Source organism: Ischnura elegans, chromosome 6 (genome assembly GCF_921293095.1).
Source record: "Ischnura elegans chromosome 6, ioIscEleg1.1, whole genome shotgun sequence".
Lineage (NCBI taxonomy): Eukaryota > Metazoa > Arthropoda > Insecta > Odonata > Coenagrionidae > Ischnura > Ischnura elegans.
The window spans coordinates 82,519,810-82,541,082 of record NC_060251.1 but is presented as its reverse complement, the minus strand read 5'-3'; the positions used below and the strand labels follow the sequence as shown (position 1 = coordinate 82,541,082).

At 37.1% G+C, this 21,273-nt stretch overlaps 1 protein-coding gene across 1 annotated transcript in view; it reads left to right on the top strand.

Annotated features, from left to right (window-relative positions):
* The window catches only part of LOC124161073 (retinal guanylyl cyclase 1-like), a 524,211-nt gene extending 503,475 nt beyond the window's left edge, over window positions 1-20,736 (top strand). Inside the window, exons 21-25 of the mRNA XM_046537245.1 lie at window positions 235-499; window positions 1,960-2,146; window positions 2,820-3,434; window positions 16,750-17,092; window positions 20,229-20,736. Of these exons, the coding sequence (XP_046393201.1) occupies window positions 235-499; window positions 1,960-2,146; window positions 2,820-3,434; window positions 16,750-16,981 (1,299 nt within the window). The 3' untranslated portion in view covers window positions 16,982-17,092; window positions 20,229-20,736. The remainder of the gene's footprint in view (window positions 1-234; window positions 500-1,959; window positions 2,147-2,819; window positions 3,435-16,749; window positions 17,093-20,228) is intronic.
* Window positions 20,737-21,273: the final 537 nt, after the last annotated feature.

Sequence of the window (21,273 nt, the reverse complement as noted above, 5' to 3'; positions counted from 1 at the left end):
GTATGAGCAGCTCAAGGAAATAATCAGAGGAATCCTGGGTAATATATCTCAGATGCATTTATGAATACATCAGACCTCAAATGCATTATGTATCGCTAAGAGGTATTGCTTTCCACCAAGTTGGTGTAGGAAGTAATAAACTGTCCCTCTCAAAACGATAATGTTAATCCACTCCTGTTTTTATTAACCTCTGCAAACCCTTGGAAATTAAAGATTCTAATATTTTGTTCACAGGTGGAGACAATAGGAGATGCATATATGGTTGTTGGTGGCCTTCCAGTGAGAATACCTGATCATGCTGATCAGATTGCCACAATGGCACTTCACCTGCTTTACCAGAGTGGCAGGTTTCGTATCCGTCATCTGCCTCTGACACCTCTAAGGCTTAGGATAGGTCTACATACAGGTCCATGTTGTGCAGGTGTAGTTGGATTAACTATGCCAAGATACTGCCTTTTTGGAGATACTGTCAACACAGCATCCAGAATGGAATCCACAGGTAAACTTAAAATTTTTTTGATCAAGTATAACCAATTTGTAAATGAATTGTGGCAGTAGCTTAAAAATATATTCTGAAAATTCTACTTCCAAAAATCAAGTTTACAGAGCAAGTATTACATTTCAATAATGAGGAGATAATTAGAATAGAAATAAAAGAAGATATGTAATAAGAATATTTTACATTTTTGGATTGAATTAGTGTTTTATTTTTCAAATTATTATTAAAGTGTTCTATTTACGAAGGAATAGGTTTGTGTGAACTATTTTGTAATATTTGATTTATGCTTTGTGTCCCTCAAAATACCAGGGTTATCCAGAAAGTAACAGGCATTTTGTCATCACAGCACTAGGTGGGACTAGTGCCGCTATCTTCGTGTCAGAGTGATCCTACTTTTCGTACGCAACCAGCCGGGGTATCCTGCACATGGTGCCTATGGTACTTTGTATACGGTGGAGTGTTAAAATGATCACTGCCATTAAAAATCCCTCCAATGGTCAAGTGTGAACTATGATAAGTTTTTGTTGGTGAAAAATCGCAAACAAATTGAAATTTATCACCAAATTTGCCATGTGTATGGTCAATGAATAATCTCTCAAAAAATTTACATGAATGGCACAAAACAAGCATCGGGGAAAACTAAGCAATAAATTTTTTTTCTCTGTGACAATGCTCACCCATACATGACAATTCAAACCCAGCAGTTCTAGGATAGTTTTAGAAGGGAAATTTTCAATTATTACCAGTCATGCTGCCCAGATTTGGTTCTGAGGGGCTACCGGGACTAACACCTGTTACCATCAATGGAGAAGTGGTTCATTATGCAACGATTTGACACTGATGTTGAACTGCAATACCGTGTACCCAAACTTGTGGTTGAACTATATGCGGCAGATTTCTACAGAGATGGTATTGAAATGACCCACATCAAAAAAAAGACAAATGCCTTAATTTAAATGGCGAGTATGGATTAAAATAGCTAAACTTCAAAGCTTATATGATAAAAAATGTTATTTTCACTTTGCTTATTTTTTATTTCAAAACGTCTGTTACTTTCTAGACAGCCTTCGCTCTAACTTATATGCCACACATGCACTTAATTCATCTCCCTCCTCTTCAATCTTATATGTATTTATGAATATTTAGCTCCATTGGAGTGCAGAAGAGGATCGGTCACTGCTTCCAGATAGTTTATAAAGATAAGCCCAGAACTGTGCCTCAGACATTTCCCTTGTTACTATCCTCCCTCTCAGTAGCTTTGGACATACATATTTCAGTTGCTCCACCTCTAGGTTGTTTATTAGATACTGTACATACCGTATGGTCTATCCTTAATTTTGTTCAAAAATTCTCAAGTAAAAATTCTTCAGGTTGGTATTACAAAACTACCAGCTTTATATTTATGCATTATGCACTTGCTCTTTATGAAATCTATAACAATCCAATTTTCACTTGAGCAGGTTCTCCCTGGAGGATACACCTTTCAGAAGCCACAAAATTGAAATTAGATGAAGTTGGTGGCTACAGGATAGAATACCGAGGAGAGACAGAAGTTAAGGGTAAAGGGTTAATGCGAACATATTGGCTTTTAGGTAAAGAAGGTTTTGACAAGCCTCTTCCAACTCCACCGTCAACTCCAGTGCCAGAGTAAGTTAATTTTATAATCTATATAAAAACTAAATGGAGGATTATGTTGCGGATTTTTGCAGTTCAAATGTGTGCCCTTGGGGAAATTCTAGTCCCAGCTCTTGCCCCTAGGGAAATACTCTCTACTGTGCAACTTATTTATGCACCTACAAGTAACCTCTCTGAGCACTTGTTTGCTCTCTCTCTAGTACTGCCCTCTGACTAGCACACTTCTCTCCTGCACTCTGTGACATTCTCGTCTGCTTGGCTTACTTGTCTTACCGGATTAAATTTACTTTCAAAGCTAACATTCCTCTATTCCTTGCTTGCTGCAGTTTACTTTGGTTTCAAATTTTCATAATTTGATCAAATACGTAAATTTATCTACTTTTCTTTAAAATTTGTAATTTTTTCTATTCAAATGTCCAAATTTATTACATATCATTGGTTCCCTTATTTATTTAACAATTGTAAGAGCTTGAATGGTTAAGTGTTCATCTCAATGGCCAGAAATGGACAGGTGGAATACAACTCACTCATGTACAGGTGATGGGCGATTTATTTCAGAGTGAGTAACAAAATGATTCAAAAGCAACAGTGCCAGAATTTTTGTGGGCAGCATTGAACGTTTGGGAACCATTCCAATTGGGAACAGCAATTCACTCATTTCCATCATTTAATGTTTTGCATGAAGATCAGGGAAGCCTGTCACGCAGATGGAAGAAGAAATCATCGTCTGCTCTGACCCAGTCACGGAAGAAGATCTCGATAAGCTCTCCAAGGCAAACGGCGGCATTCAGTCCAGTCCGCCTCCAACATCCACATCCCCACTGGACTCGGCTCTCACCGGTGCCCCATTCAGCAGCAAACCATCTCGGTCCCTGACTTCTCGCATCCTCGGCGATGGGGACCTGAGCCTGCCTTACAACCATTACCGCTGCCTTCCTCCGGGCGAGGGGTCTAGCGGTAGCAGTTCGTCGGTGGCCGGGTCGGCATCAGCAATGCTTCTCCTGAGGCCAGGGAACCAGGGCCCGGGATGCCGACTGCTGAAGAGGCAGTTCAGTCTCGACAGGGGGGATGACCCCGGGGGCAGCGGTAGTTCAGCCGGCAGTGGCTCAGGGGGAGAGCAGACGAGGGGCAGGCTGTTCAAGCAGAACTCGGCGGGCGCCGCTGCGATTGCAAGCGAGCTGGAGCGCATCGAAGAGGTGCATTCGATAGGTTCCTCGTCTCCGCCCACTCTCCCTCCCCCCACCCCACCTCCATCTCACAGGCTGCCTCTATTCACACAGCACGTGCATGTCCCTTACAGGTGGGTTGCCTGTCTTTTATTTTTCTATCTCTCTCTCGACTTCATCATCTGATTTTTTCCCCTGCACTCAAGGTCAGAAAATCTGCCTGGGCAAATTTATTATCCAAGTCTTATCTTCTCCTGTGATAGGACATAGATTTAGATGTGGTAATCACAAGCACTCTGGGTGTAGTTCAGGTCCATTATGGGTAGATCTCAGTGATGTGATATATAGATCAGTGGTGTAACTATGGGGAAGGGATTGAGGGGGATAGATCCCCCCAAAGCCTCAGAGAAATAAAAAAATTATTTAAAACTATTGTATAGTTTTGACATATAATAACTGCATATCGATGGCTAAGTTCTAACAGCACGTATCTCATATTCGGCTGGTTTGAGACAGGAGTCTTAAACAAAGTGTAATAACATTAAAAAAATAAAATAAAAGCAAAAAACAACTCTTTGTTTGCAAATGAAATTTTTCAGTTTTATGAACTTTTGGTTTTTTATTTCAGTGTATAAGTAATATAAATTAATAATCATTTTTTGCTCTCCTGAAAATTTGCTATTCTTGAGATACGTGTTGTTAGAACTTAGCCATCGATATGCTTAAAGTTAAATATCATTTATTAATATCATGGCAGTGAGACGAATCACTGAATTCCGACTGGTGTCAGGGAGGGTGCACGCACCCTGTGACAGCAAGACACTCACCCTCGGGCCCCCTCCCCGAAAGCATATTCCTAATAGTTACGCCACTAATGTAGATGTAGGTGTGGTAATCACCAGCACTCTGGGTGTAGGTAATTCTAGATAGTTCAACTCCATCCTAGATAGATCTCATCACCAAAAAAAACCCTAGGAGGAAACTATTTGTGAAAAAAATCATTTGACTAGAGCAAAATTGGAACCAAGGTCTCCCTCTAGTCAGAAGATAGGTATGGTTCCGTTATAGAGTCCAGTAATTATTCCCTCCATAGTGGATCAATTTGCATGACCTCAGTTTGTATGCCACCATGTGAATTGGTGGCACCGGGAATTATATATCTGGGGCTCCTGGGGCTCTCCCAAAAAGGGAAAAATAAAGAGGAATCATTTCCACAGTCTTAATGAGTTTAACGAATCATTCATAGGGGCATGGCCATAGCATACAATGATTTTCCATCATAAATATTATTTCCAAGTATTTCAATATGAAGTACAATGGACTGTCCTAATTTCATGTGAGTTGTTATAACCTAATTTGTATTATCTTAACTCTTCCCCAACATTTATCGATTCATTAACTCACTAAAGAGCAGTATTAGCCTGGGTAATGGGTGTACCCAGCGGGGGGCAACTGGGGGCAATTGCCCCCCTCCCCCTCTAAGAAGCAAACTTAAATTTAGTTAAAATAGAAAGTTTTGAACAAATTTTCTTTAAATGCAAGAAAAGTGATACATATTAGTATAAAACATGTACATAATTGGAATAAAAACATTTTTTGAGCAAATACAATAATTTTAAAAACTAAGGAAGCACTAGTTCAAAGTATACCGGGACTAACCGCGGTGATAACTTTTACGGGAGTCACCCGCAATGCACAATCGTGCGAAACTAGTCTAGAGCGAACACCTCTTTGTGTTCTATGTCCGGGCCTGCTCTCCGGCTGTGGTGCTGTGCGCACGATTTGGACTGCTTGTGGCATCATATGCTCTGCAGTCCAGCAACATCTTGTCCGGTAGTGTCCGAAAATATCCACAGGGAAGAATGACGTCTCAGTAGCTTAACTGGCTAAAGCACTCGACCGGAAATCGGGGGATCTGGGTTCGAACCCCGGTCAAGGCGAATGATTTTTTCTCTGTGGATCTTTCGCACGTAAGGAAGCATTGTTATAATTTTCTTGAAATTTTGGTTTCCTTAATATTTTCTTTGTTGCAACTTGAACGATCACGGCTTGCCCCCTCTAGTTTTGATACTGGGTATGCCCTTGGCCTGGGTGCTTATGAGAGATGGAGAGAGGCAAATCCGAATGGGCTACAATTGCCAAAATTTTATGGGCTTATGGTATCATACCTGTCTGGTTATGGGTAGATCAAGGTTTGAATCACAGCTCAGTCAAATGATTTGTTAAATACTGCAAATTCTTCCTATTTGTGTTTACAAACCTAGTCTGTTTGTATTTATTTAAATTGCTTAGTAAATTTCTCTACCAAAAGTTATAAAATAGAATTGTAATATACACATATCATATCTCTAGAAAAGAGCAAAAATTATACCAGGATTGCTACAGACCTAGGGACCTGTAGGAAGGTTGTTGTGAATGAAATTCAATTTGTGATTTTCAAAGCCCCCTTAAGAATTTGTTTGTGTAGTTGTTAATTAACTCATCCCCAACAAATAATTCCCATACAGAGACTTTACAGGATACCTTCTTTATGTCAGTTATGAAGAGACAGACATTTATTATCACTGACATCAAAGTATGGGGCTGCCCCCCCCAAAGAAATGTATTTCATTCGAAACTGCATAACATGGGCAGATTGAAAATTAATTATCCATCAACCACCTCTAGAAGGCCTACTATAAATTCTGGCTATGCCCAATAGTAGAGTGTGCCCTTTGAGTGAAGTTTATTAAAAAATAATGCAGGTATTTTGGAAAAGGTACAAAAACCTTTTGATTAATGTTATACTTTTTGAGCTGTGATAATAGCATGTAGAAGCATTGTGTGTTTTTTTAATTATTTTGAAATATAGGCGATTTTGGTCTCTTTTCTTGTGGCAATCCTGAAATTTTGTTCTGTATAATTCTAATTTGTGGAAACCTTTAATCTAGAACTTAGGTACCTAAATTATATTACAGCCCAGTGTGATTAGCTGATTTGAATAGATTTTGATAGATATCAATGATTTTTTAAATTATGATGTTAAAAAGTACATAGATAATTATCTTTGTGAAATCTATCACTCAGTGGGTAAACTTGGCTGTCAGTATTTTCCTAGAATTCTTTCATATAATTTTATTTTGCCCCCACTCTCTTTTTATGCAACAAAATGTGCATATGTGCACCTATCAGGTGTTAGGTAATAAGTGAACTATTATGTATTTAGCACCATATATGAGTCACCATGGAACATAATTAATTTATGTGTGTACAGCATTAATTGTCGTTTTGTAAAAATATGCTCATTTGATTGAAAATCAATCAAGACAACATGATCAAATAAGTAGCCCAATGTGTATAATAATCCTCCATTAAGAAATCCAATCCACTAAGAAAAAATATTTTAGCTTAAGTTCTAAGGACGATTCTGATTATGAATCTTGAAATTCTACTTTTGCCAAAGTGCCATCCATTTGTAAAATAGAAGGTCATCCAGTTCCTTGTGTAAATTCACACAACTACTCAGTGATCTACGGATTAAAATATGTGTTCATAGAATATGTACAAAGTATGTATTCCTTTTCCTGATTTACCCAAATTTCTCCTTGTTATACTGTTTTCAACATCCCCACACCACTCGTTCATTCCATTTCATTCACCTCATTCATCCCACTCACTCATCCGCTCCATCCAAACCTTCTGTCTCATTTGAACTTCATCAACACCTCTCCTCAACCACCATGTCCAGCTACTCGTCATTCTTCCTCCTCTCTAATCAATTCACCTTCTCCATTGTTCCTCATACCCATATCTCAAATGCTTCCAGTCTTTTCTTGACCTCTATCTCATGAGTCCATGTTTCCACACTGTAAAGGACTACATTCAGCATCAGACTCTTCACTAGCCTTTTCTGAAAACTCTTATGTTATGATCTTCTCATCACCTCTTTTATATTCATGAGCACCTCCTTTGCTAATGTGATTCTCTTCATGTTGTGTCTGTTTTCCTCTAATGAGCTGTCCAAACAATTTTATATCTCTCTCCACACCCACCATGTTCAGCTTGTTGTCATTCTTCCTCCTCTCTTATCAATTTGCCTTCTCCATTCTTCTCCAGACCTATATCTCGAGTGCCTTCTGCCTTTTCTCATCTTCCTTCCACTATGTGCTAAAGTCTTTGCCCATCTACCTTTATCTTTAGCCTCACGTTTGAAACTCATGATGCTTTCAGACATCAGATGCATTATTGCTGAGAGGTATTGCCTACTATCAAGGCACAACAGCAAGTAATGAAGCATCATCCCCAAAGCAATGGCCTATATATATCTAAAATAGCCTAAATAATCTACTGGCTGGGCTATGAGTCTCTTAGTACAATATTTTTTATGTATTTGTCATATAAGTGCCAAAACTTCATCATGGTTCTAGTTTTCAATCAATTTTTCCTCTTGAAATTGCAATATGTACACAAGTTGAAGTAAAAGTGATAGAGCATGTCAATTTATGTGCTCTGCTGCTGAAGGCCAAGACATTTCAATCAACATGCTATGCAATGAGCATGTTAAAAGTATGATCATTTACAAAGGTAGATCCAGAGAGGGGATAGGGTGGGCTATACCCCCCACTTGGATTTCCAATTTACACTGGATAAAATGCTAATAAGTGCCATAAATTGAAGCTTTGCTAGCACCCATTCAGTCATATTTCTTTCCTTAAAAATAAGTTTTTGCCAAGTTAAAGTTAGAGCGAAGTTTTTTTTCAATTTCTATAGTCATTTATTTTGTCTGTAGAAATTGCAGAATTTCTCTCAGCATTTAGAGACATTTCAAGTGACCTTTATGCATAATAATAATAATAATAATTTATTTGTCCGGCGATTTGTTCTCACAAATATAGGACACGTCAATTATGGTACAAAAAATACACAGATACAAAAAACTACAAGGTATTACCATACATCATGTAAAAAGCAAGGTGTTATGGATGAAGAAAATCATCCACAGAATAAAATAACTTTTTCAAAAGAAACTCACGAAGCTTTGATTTGAAGAGATATATGTTTTTGACTCCCTTCACTTCTGGTGGGAGTTTGTTAAATAGCAGTAGGCCCATGTGCCAAGGTGCATAACTTGAGTTCTTGGTTCTTGTAAATGTTTGATGGAGGCTTGTAGAACTCCTTGTATAATGACAGTGGTAATCACCATTTGTTGCATAATTCGAAAGATTCTTTTTTGCACAGACAATTACAGCATACATATATACACAGGGGAGAGGTAAAATGTTGAATTTCTTAAAAAGAGGGCGACATGGAGCATGAACAGGCACCTTGCCGATAATACGCAGTATCCTCTTTTGAATTTTGAAGATTATTTTGGAATTGGGTCTAGGGCCCCAGAAGAGTATACTAAACATTACATGTGAGTAGAATTCACCATAATAAATTGATAATAGTACATAATATCTACAGTTTTTCGGATAGACAGGATCAAATAACAGACAGAACTCAATTTACTGCGAAGCTTCTGAATATGTTCCTCCCAAGATATTTGATTATCAAGAGTTACACCCAGGAAAGAGGAACTGAGGTTTTGTGGAATAGGTTTACCATCAGTCTTGACAGAGATCTGTGATTGCTGTTTATTCTTGTTGCAAAAGTAAATTAAATTAGATTTCTCCACATTGAGGAGGAGAGAATTTTGATTACACCACTCTTGTAAGACACGTGCTGCATCATTAGATTTTAAGGTCAGGCTTTCCATTGATGTGGCAGACACTAAAACATTGGTATCATCGTTATGCATAGGGTGAAATTCTTAGTTGAAACGTTAATTAGACTATTTTTGGCCTATTTTAGCCAATCCTCTCAACTTTGAATTCCACTCGTCTTAATAGAAGTATGCTCTATCACATATAAATAATAAAATTTACTTTCACCTGGATTTCAATGATAATACAGCATTACGAGGCTTATCTGTCAACCTTGTAACTTAGTTCAAGATAAATTTTATTCTGTAGTTAGGTGCACCTCATTGTTTCAGTATTGATAAATTTATGACTTAGCCTTGCAAGAACACTGGGATCATACACTGTATTAATTTGTGATTAGGTATGCATATACCCACTGCACACATACCTACTCCTTACGTATACGTTTGGCTATTTTCTTGTATCTTTTACATATTGATGTAATTTTTTTAGGACAACATCAGTATGTACTCATTGCCTTATTCAACTCCCATTCAGAATATTCATTTTTTCCCAAGTCATAAGCAACTACATCCTATCCTTGACTATTTTCTTTATGATTTCATCTCCTTAAAATATTGATTGGTCTTCAGGTGGCATGCAATGTTAGCTACCCAGACAGTGAAAATGTAGTATTTCAACAACACTAACATTTCCATGGGGAAATTCTAAGATTTACTTCCAGATGATCAAAATGAGTAGTTCTGATGGGTAAATATTGAGTGCAGAGGAATTTATCACTTCTATACTGAGGTAAATAATGTAATTGTATGTACTAACATATCCAAATACTCTATGCATCAGTAAAATCTCTACCGAGTATGATTCAAGTGTTAAGAGGTCATTCTGAATTGGAAACCCATTATAAAATGAGATATATATATATATCTATCGCTGTTTACTCTCAAGAATTGAAAAATATATCTACATATGTATTATGTTGTTGACACATAAGCTTGCGGCATATTTTTCATGCTCTATCTCCCTGGTTTCTTACCCTTAAAGAGAATCAAGATCACCACTACCTTATCCCCAAGAATACTGTAGAGATTTTACTGAGCCCTTGTGCATTTGATTTAATAATATCATTCCCTCACTATTTCTGTGCTTGCACCATGTCTTTGACGTATTTGAATTTTTCTTTACTCACTAAAACTCTTATCTTAATTATAAATGCAGTTTTCTAAACATTTGAATTCATAAAAAATATAAAATGAACATTGATCCACCAGGCAGCATGCAAAAAACCATAAACATTCCTTGCTTGCTCTTACATAAAAGTAAATGATAAGATTTTGTCACAAATAAAAATTGAAACTTTCAACACATTGATAAACAGACTAAAACAAAAACCCTTCAAATGGATTAAATTTATTTTTATTTCCATTCATGAAGTCTCATTTCACATGAAAACCATAGCAGGATTAATCTCCATTCCATGGGTAGGGAAGGATAGAAAAGGCATATAATGAAGGGAGTATGGAACTGGCAGACAGTTGAAAAACAAGGTCCCTCCCAACCATCTCCATTTATTGCTCATGTCAACATTCCGTCACGTTCATGTGATGTATTTGCCTAGCCTTGATTGACAGATGAAGGGAGTTTGGGATAGTGTTGTAACTAACCTCACTTCAATAATGTGGACGGAAATAATTTCGACCACCTTTATTCCGATGGCAAACAATACAGATGTGTACTATCGTCTCTCACACATGGAAGTCCTTCTCCATTGCCTTTCTGTGAGTGTCTCTTTCTCGCGGTACGTTCCTGGCACTAGCCTTCACGTACTCTGGCAGCAGCATCGGCAGGGACCTCAGGGTCCACGGGAAACGACCTCAGCCAGGTGGCTGTCCTTCGTGGTGACGCTCGAACCTAAGAGCTCCGCCACAACTGATATTCCTCATTTATTGGTCATCCACAACAGGCTATTACCTTACACAGGCACATAGTCAAGGGGCATTCGTGGCTTTAGCCTAGCGATGGGGAAAAAAAAACTTTTTTAGATGGGCATTTTAAACGTCAAATAAAGAAAGTTTTATTCGTACAAAACAGTAAATATTTTTCCCTTAATTGAATTTTGTTTTTATTGCGAAAAATATGTTATTTAATTATTTTTGTTTGCACTATTCCTGAGCAGTGGCACAGTAGGGGGTGTTTTGGGGATAAACCCTCCCCCCCCAGAGCTCAGAGAAATTTTTAAGTTTAATCCATTTTACTTATTTGGATTAATATTACTTAAGGAATAGTGCAAGGATTAATAAAATATCCCTCAGAAAGTGGTAAAACTCACCATTTATGGTTCAATATTTATCTTAATTTTTTCTGGGTTCTTAAATTTCTTAAAGTTCTTAAATTTTTTAGGGTCCCCGCACCTCCCTCTTACCCTGGTGGGTATTCCATACCACCCCACACCCCCCAGTGTTAGTTGTGCCTGAACTCCCCCAAGCCTTAATTCTGAGCTGTGCCCCTGTTCCTGAGCAGTAAAAACTTATATTAAACCTTTTACAAGGATGATTTTTATAAAAGAAAATATTGATTAGTGGATAGATTATTGCATTCAATGCGGACTATGATGCCTAAAAATCTAAAAATTATCAAATTAATATTAGCATCAGTGTCCAAGTGCTTAACCAAACTTCCCTTAGTATGATAGACAAACTACATGATACGATAACAAAAATATGTATTTCTTTGAAATTGATTTATATTATATAAATATATCTGCTAGGCAAAGGAAGATCAACAGGATCCCTCACCTTTCACAAGTAGTAGCAATTGGTACTTCATTAAAGTTGCAAATCTGTATCCCTATTGCAGTGATTTTTTCTCAATCATTTAATGAAAAAATTTTACCTTTAAGGTTTGATTTTTCAACAAATAACAGCAAAACTGCTTAGTTTTTTTTCAGTGACCATATTTTCAGATTTAGATGCAGCAATTATAATTAATACTGGCATTTATACAGCAGGTATAATGAATACTAGCATTTAAACCCAAGTAGAACAGTTTATTATCATTTTAGATCGATTAGAAAGCTGAAAACAACATCATGATGGCAGATAGCATGCAACCCTCAACACATACCCTCCATTTCTGCAATTAAGTACCCAGTGATGGTGTATTTTTGGTCACTGCTATAGAAAGTACGGTAACTAATGAAAATTCTGACAGATATATTCTATCTAATTACCCCCTTGCTCAATGCTTTATACACACCAAATCTGAAGACTAAACCCCCAAAAACTGTTTACTCCATCCCAAATATTTTTGTGAGAATTTTTGTAGGTAGCTATTTTTAGTAGGTGCCATTCTTTATCCATTTTTAATGATGCCTTTATTTAGGAAGTTATAAAATGATAACTTTCATATGTTAACCCCCAATATAGTTTTGAGAGGGCCTCAAAAATCTCAATGATCCACTGAGTGCTATAAGTCCTCCCTCTTTCCTCCAATTGGCACCTTATACTCTGTCATTATTTTCTTATGAGTTTAAAATTGGCCTGCAATGAATGGTGATAATTAATTATGTGATACTGCATTCATTATTATTTAATGGCAACTATTACTTTGATTTCTGTGTCACATCTTCTCTAAATCTTTCACTCCCATTCCATCGAAATACCTACCAGTTATTTTGTGGTAGGGACAGGTAGAAAAGTGAGAGTAATGAAGTGTAGTTACAGGAAGGTAGGTAAGGGTGTGTTTGGAGAAGTCGCTCTAAGCAAGTGATAGATAAGAACCTACCTAATTGACCGAACAGATAATCAATTGATGGACAGTCAAATCTCGATTGTACCTATAATGTCAAAGCATCCATTTCATTGAACATCTAATGATGGAATGAACAGCTATTATTCAATTCCATAGTTATTTAAATATGAGCTGAATATGTATTGCAGTTTAATACCGGTATTGTTCTTATAAAAAAATGTCTTGATAATATATTTTTTAATTGCATGTTTGAAGTAGGGTAAAACTTTCTCTAGTTTTGTGCTTTGCTATTTTGATATTTATCTATGAATGGTGTCAGGTATTTTTGTGTTATACCTACATATGTATTGTGTGATATTGGTAACAGACCTTGTAAATATTCCATTCTGTTATACCCATGTATCTGTCTTTGGGTGAGAATTTAGTCATCTTTAGTGCCTCTCATGTCCTCTGATGAGTATATATTTATTGCATGCTCTTACCTTGTAATTCTCAATGAAAATTCTTCTTACTTGAGCATTTTGAATTTGACGATTCTTATTCAACTAACTGACGGATCAAGCACTTCATTCTTGGGATTTTTTTTCATTCATGTGGAGTCTACTTTTGAAGAAAATATAAGTCTATTTACTAAATTACATGAGGTTGTAAAATTTGGAAAAGGGTATTTATATTTTCACTTATAAATATATAATTTACAGAAGTACACATATTTCCTTCTCTACAAATTATTCGAGTAAATCTCTTTACTTAACATTTTAATATTTCTGGGTTGAATTGTTCACAAACCTTGACTCTCTGAGTAAATCAAGGGAATTTGATGAAAGCAATAAAATATGCTAATTTGCATTCCAAATGTGCTTTCAAAGTTTATGTCTTTGATCCACCTACCTGAGCCATTGCCAGATGGAGAGGAAAGCTGGAGAGATTCAGATCTTGTTCTTATCACATTGTGTCTTTCCCACTGATATATTACTTGTTTGAGGCTAGAACAACCAAATAGAATTTTTCAGGTTTAATGGAGTGACCTTAATCACCATTATGATACCTCCACTGCATAAACGCTCAACAATCGCCCACTGAAACAAATTCACTCATCTATTACTATAAGGGCTATCTAGATGAGCGGATTTGATTCGGTGGGCTATTGTTGAGCGTTTATGCAGTGGAGGTATCAATTAGTATGCATCTCAAATATGAAAAATTTACCTTGGCATTTTCTCTTATGTAAACATTTCTGTAATTCAGATACAGTCAAAGGCTGAGAATGGTTCAATCAATTTTCCCCAAAAATTTTGAGATGATTGCATCAATTGCATATATTCCACACAGGGAAAATCATTTGCCTTGGCTGGGATTTGAACCTGAATCTCCCGTATTCACATGAACTTTCTACCACATGCACTACCAAGGCATCCTATTACTCTGTAGAGTTTAGTTGGCATTACTAGATGGTTTTTGCTATGAGACATATGGTCGCGAGATGTATACAAATACTATGGTGAACTATTTACTTAAACTTAGACAACCATTTTTAGGGGGTCGTGGCTAAAGCATCTGGGCTAAAATGGGTCACAGAAAGAAAAAGTTTGGGAACCGCTGCCTTAGTGAAATGAAATCTAGGAAACTGGTGACCTTGGACAATATCCCATGAGAGCTTCTAAAGAGTCTGGGGTGGGTGGTAGGAGAAGGAATTTCCAAACTTGTGGGCAGGATTGATCAGGAAGGGTCTGGGCCAAATTATTTTGTGAAAACAGTCCTAATTCTGCCACCAAAAAAGAATAAAGCAGTGGAGAGTGTATAGCACTATTAGCCTTCAATCACTTGCAGCAATAGTGCCACTAAGGATTTTAAACAGATGAATGGAGGCAACAGCAAACGAATATTTGGGCACTACAAGTATGGATTGATAAAAGGAAAGTCAACTCCAGATGTAACAGTGGTAATGAGGACCCTGAAATATAATTAGTTTGTGCATGCCTCCTTTGTGAATTTTATTAAAGAATTTGATAAAGTGGACTAGGTAAAGTAAATGGACATTCTCAAGAAAATAAGCATAGACAGGAGGTACAGGCAAATCATTCGCAATCTGTATAAGGCCCAGACTTCTGGTGAATGTAGTGGTTGGAGAATCTGGGTGGGAAAACATTGACTGAGGAGTGAGGCAAGGCTGTCTACTATCACCAACGGTTTTCGACATTTACGCTGAGGAGATGGTCAGACAGGGGTTGGCTGACTGGAACCTGAAGTAAAAGTGGGGGAATGATATTTAAATCAGTGAGGTTCACGGATGAGCTCGCATTGATTAGGCAATCTACAAGAGAACTGCAGGCTCTAGTGGATGCCTTTGAAAAGCAATCTAAAGATTATAGAATGAGGATTACTCACAAGAGTTATGCAATTTTGCAAACCACCTCAAGCAAGGGATATGAGGATGAAGACAGTGGTGAAGCCAAGGGGGTGTCCAGGAGGTCCGGACTCCCCTCCCCGATATATAAAAACAAAATTATTTTCCCTCATAAAAGAAAACAAAATATTGAAAAATCATGAATTTACAAAATGTTTTTTAATGAATGAAGTTTTTTCGATTATGAAAAGTGTTAAAATTAGTTTAACACCCTCCACTTAATAGTACCCTGTTTTTTTCCCCCCCTGGTTTTGCCCCCCCCCTGACTGAAGAGAAAAGTAGATGGTCTTAAAGAGAATAGAAGAGAGGATTCAGGGTTGTGAGGGGAGATGATTGGCGAAATATGCCATCTAAGCCTACTTTTACTGATGGAATACTTTAATGTTAATGAGGTAATTTACATTAAAAAAGAAAGTGGTCAAGCCAGAATGATGTATCCTCTTCAGCTAACATCCTCCTTGCATCCACTCTCCAACAAAATGAACCGTAACCTCTCACGAAAAAAAATGCCCAGTTGCACCATTACCATCAATATCATTCAATAAAGTTCATTTCATTTCAGTCTCTTCTTTTTGAACCAGTTTTTAAAATTAGACATACATAATTATTTTACAGCTGACATGAATGAAATGCAAATTATCAGTCACTGAATCACGTAAGCATAGTACAGTAGAATGGAACTGACTGTAAGCAATCCACGAATGGAAAATCCTTTTTCAACATGATAAGAACATCAATTTTAGTCATACAATTAGGTTTTTTAAATCCCATTCTTAATTTTTATTTTCTTGTCATAAACGCTTTCTCACAGTTTAGAAGAGAATCTCCAAATTTCAGGGATTTTAACCATCCTGGTAATACCTCAAGGAAGTGCTTGATCTGCATTGATGTCAGATGAAATAAATAATTGTAAATCATACATAAATTGCATTTGATAATATATATGATGAACTTCAAGCAATATGGAAATTATTAAAGCCTAGAAATAGGTAGAATCTTTTTTATTTTATTCTCATAGAATTTTCATTCATAGGCAGTAAAATGATGTGATGTGTATTTTGAGATTAAGGCCTTTGATGTGTACTAATCCTCAATCAATACTCATTTCTTCTCTCTTGCATTAAGGTATACATACCTGGTACTGACAGTAATGTCTCTTTTACACAGCCATTAAATTACACAATATTTTATTGCAAACATGTGACTATCACTTCAAATAAATGTTTTGCAAAATATTTTATAATTACATTTTACATATAATTTCATTGTTAAAAATGTAGTTATTTCTTATCTCAACCTTTAAAAAAGTTGTTTTTGTCGATAATGGTTGATAATTGACGATAGAAATTCACCATTGAAAGATGGGAATGTTTATTGTTAAAAACATAAATGATGATTGGTGATCATTTCAATTCCCATTACAAGTTGATGAAAACTAAACATTTCTTTATGAATTATACAAATTATTACGTGTACTCCAACATACAAGATAAAATTATTCCATTGGGAAAAGATTATTTGTCACTAATATCAAGTACCACTGCCAAGTCTATGCTGAAATATTAATTATTGATTATCAACCTTCATTATCAATGTGAATGAATACAGGTTGCGAGACGTCCCTCCATCAGCTCCAGCATCCGCAACATTTACCGGCTCAACTTCAGTCGAGTCCCTCTTAGTGATGCAAAGTGCAAAAGGTCATGGGAGGCCTGCAGCTTGCATGGAGAGGACACAGTCGACCGGCAGTGCTCCAGCTGCGACATCGAACTCCAATGCCTCGACAACGTCACACCAAGGAAGCATTGTCCTTCATGAGTCAGGGGAAGTGAAGGGCTGAGAATGGTCTACGCCCCACAATGAGCAGACTTTATCCCCAGAGATGCTGGAGACCATGATATAATTATACCTAAATGCTTACTGTCACTGTCCTGTGGGGCTGATTAAACTGGTAAGTTTGGTGCTCCTTATGATTAACGTAAACCTTGAAAATATTTTTATGTGCCACTCATTATTATTTTCTGAAGTCACTTATAAAATAAGTCCACTGTGCAAAATATTATCCCATTCATGGGCCAAAATGTCTATTAACCCTTTCGTGGCAAACGTCAGGTGGAGCCAATGGGCATTTCCATACGCAGAAGACCTGACATCGGGTATAGCTGTCGCGGATGTTTCAACGCAAATGACTTCCCTCTTTTCCCTTCCCGCTTCACTCATGTCGGCTAGAGCCGACGTAAGAGAAGGGAAGTGACCACTGTGGTAGCAATTGCTTATTATTATTATAATAATAATGTTTAATAATTATAATATTAATTGTCGGATGCATTTAGACCCTGCCTGAGACCCAGCTTGGCGAGTCCTTAGGGCCACTCCCTGACCTGCCTGGCCCCCCCACTCATTTATGGTCATCTCAACACAGGAATCCATTTGGAAGTGGTTATTTTGTCAATAGTTATTTCAATGATATACATATTTTGTTGCATACTAATTTTTTTTTATACTTTGAAATGAATTCTTTGATTTTTTCTGGGCATAAGCAATTTTTAAACAAAATTTTAGTATTTAAAAGAACAGACTTCCAGACATATAGCCTTATTACCTATCTTATATTCACTAACTTTGTTGATATTAACACAAGAAACTCGTTTGAAATTCCACAATGCTTAAAAAAAATTCAGTAATTCTTTTAGAAGAGTAAATTATCGAATATCAAATACAATCTTTAGTTGAAAAAAATACTGTTAATGCAATAAGTTGACCATGAATTTGTGCAATGATACGGTTAGAGGGTCTAGTCCAGTGGCCGGGGTAAGGGACAGGTGTCCCGCTGAGTTTGGTCCCAAATGTGAGGGACGATAATACCAGGGTAACTTCACCCCAAAAACAAGCTCCGCCCAGGAAGGTTTTCAATATTCTTATGCTACTCATAGCACGGAAAACATTTTCCAACTGTAGGCGTCGACAGGAAAGGGTTGAGGTCCAGGCATGTGGTTAACTTTTTCTTTGATGGAGGGGATTCAGCCTTCTACACCTACATTTAGCCCTACAAGTCACCTTAATAGACATGTAACAAGGGGTGTTAGCTGTTTACAAAATATAAAAAAAAAGAAAAGGACATGCACATCCTCAGTTCCACTTAGTATTTATTCAAGTCCATCATTGTTGGGGGTGAAAACTAATTCATATACATACTTTTCTCTTATTGTTATTCTGTTTGGCAAAATACGTCTCTCAATTTACCATTTCTGTTGGATCTAGCATTCATTGAAGAAGGAGATTTTTAAAAAGATCAGTCACTCACTTTCTTTATTTAGCCTGCATTTCTTGGCCAGAGAGGACTCAATATAGGAGTGAAACAGGGTAGGTTAGTAGATATGGAATTGGAGTGGGTGACTGACATCTTGAGTCATTTGTACCATGGAGAAGAAAGGATTGAGAGAAACATTGCATCATTATGAGCCACCCTTTTACTGCCACCGGGCCGATATATCAAGTACCAATTCAAGTATCAAGTATCAATATAAGTGTGTCTCACTCAGAAAATAGGCGAATCGCGATGGCCACAGATTCAGTCACAGGTTCTCGCTACGGCTGGCAGGTCTAACTTGCATGGGCTCCAGGATGCTACTCCCCTCATAAGGGCACCAAATCCCATGGGTCCTGTCACCCTGCCGGCGCCAAGGGTCCTCCGCCTGTCTCCCTCCAGGCGGTGCTGCCTTTTGGTGGTAGCACGCACTGATTTGAACGCTACACCCTCCATAAAACACTTGAGTAGGGCTTGGGCAGTATATGAAATTTCTGCCACCACTGGTATTATAACGTGGATCCACAGAGTGAAGAAGCCAACAATAATTTATTTAATAATAATTATAATACTTACAATTTTAGGAAAGAGTTCAACTTGATCTGAATCAAGTATTATGTGAAGTAAAAGTGTGCATATTTTTTAAGTCAGCTATGTATCAGTCATCTATGCTATGTATCAGTTAATCAGTCATAATTAAAATTGGCATTGAAACTTTGACATAGCACATTTGTGCCCCTTGTTAATAATTAGATTACATTCACTGTACCACCAGAAGTCATCATAACCTGCAAAGAAATTCATGCCTTTTTTCTCTATTCCTGCTGTAAACAGAACAACAAATGTATTTTCTCCATCAGAATTCTATAATTCATGACGGAAATTGCCCATGTAATTTCACTGAGTTGGGAAAACTTCTTAATTTTGCAATACATACATATTTGGCGTGCTAATTTCCCCTATTTTAATTTTTCTGTGAATCTATGTTTAGTCTCCATAATAATCAATTGAATTAAAAATTTCTTTGACTTAAATATTCCATCCAGATGCACTCGGCTGGTGTACAATAAAAGGTTTCGAACATGGGTGAGCCCACTCTTTACAAACAGCTCCATCTTGAGTTTGGTGGAAGTATACTCTCTCCCATTTACCTAATCACAAGCAAAGTAGTGAAAAACATCAAACCACACTTGATCGGTGCAAAAGAGGAGTAGGTGAGAAGTAGTATGAGCTCAAAACATTATCGACTTATCTGGGAGAGGATTAAGGATGGTGAATTTTGGTCCTGGATGGCTGTAGTCAGGGTCGTAGCCAAGATGATGTGCTGGGATGGGGGGGAGGCACAACTTGCAGGGAAGGGGGGTGGAAAGCCCTCTTTGAAAAAATATATGAACATTTTTATCTCTAGAAATGACATTTTATGCTATTTTGGCACTTAAAATGACACACACAATAGATCTGGGAGCTGATTTGCTAAAGCATATTGGCAGAGTAGGATAAATTATTTTTATAGGCTAATATTTTTCTGCTAAAATTATGTAATTGGTTTTGGGAGGGCATGTGCCTGCTGTGACCTCCCTTGGTTAGGCCACTGGCTGGAGAAGTAGGCAAGGGATCAAAACATTGAAAAGTGCTGGTATCTTTCTTTTTCAAACTCTACCACTATAAACGCAGCAAAATAAAATAGGTGGACAAGGGAATTAATTGTCTTATAACCACAATTCCAATGAACTCAGTGCCTCATCAGCCACCTAATAACATTGTCTCCTTGTCTTTTCAGTCTTCATATCTTTCTTCCTTCAACTTTCCACCTCTATGACTGGACAAAGACATTCCAGCTATGTGTGTTTCTATGCTTTCACTTTGAAATTCCAAGTGCTAAGTGAACTATTTGGAGAAATTAAACCTTTAATTTTCTTCATGCAGCGTGTGCATCAATGCTTGAAGTCTCTTGAAGTTTGATCTAGGCACAAAATGCAGACAATTGTACTCCAGCTGGTTAAGCTAGCTGTCCGTGTGACATTGGTGCCATTTGTTACATACCAAGTGTTATGCTGAGCATAATTTGGTAACTACCACTTTTTTAAAGTATTTAGGTACTATTGAATCAACTGTTATGAATGACTTTGTTTTCTTTGCATTTCTCAAGATGAGCGGCCTAAGTATAATTGTGAATGAAGTGCCAGTGTAATATTTGAAGTTGGAATGTGTAGCATTTATTTTTTCTACTTGAATAATAGGACTGACTGTTGGATCTGTCATTTATGTTAGTAATTGCTATCAAGGGCGTACCCAGGATCAAAACTAGTGGGGGGGCAAGCCATGGTCATTCAAGTCTTAACATTTTTGCATGGAACAGGTGAATGAAAGCAACATTTAAAGAAAATTATAACGGTGCTTTATTAGTTTATAAAATTCTTTACTTGAAAAAATAGTTTTATTTTAGTTACATGTCTTACACTAATATCATTTTTCATGATTTTAAAGAAATTTTGTTGAAAACTTTTGTTTCAATCCAATCGTGATTTTCCTTAAAGATTTTTGCTTCCAGAGAGGGCAGCTGCCTCCTTCTGCCCCCCCCCCCCCCCCCCCCCCCCGCTGGTTATGCCCATGATTGCTAAGAAGCACAGATATTGCAGGAGCAGATTTGTGTATAATAACTGACAATCTCAAGACATGAATAGTTATCATCTTAAAAACGCACAGATTTTCTATTGTAATGTTTTGCTTCACGTTCTGAAGTATTGAATATTTGTAGGAAGCCCATTACCAACCTGGTCTTATTGAAAGCAAATATGTTCTTTTGAATCATCTTTGTGACTGTA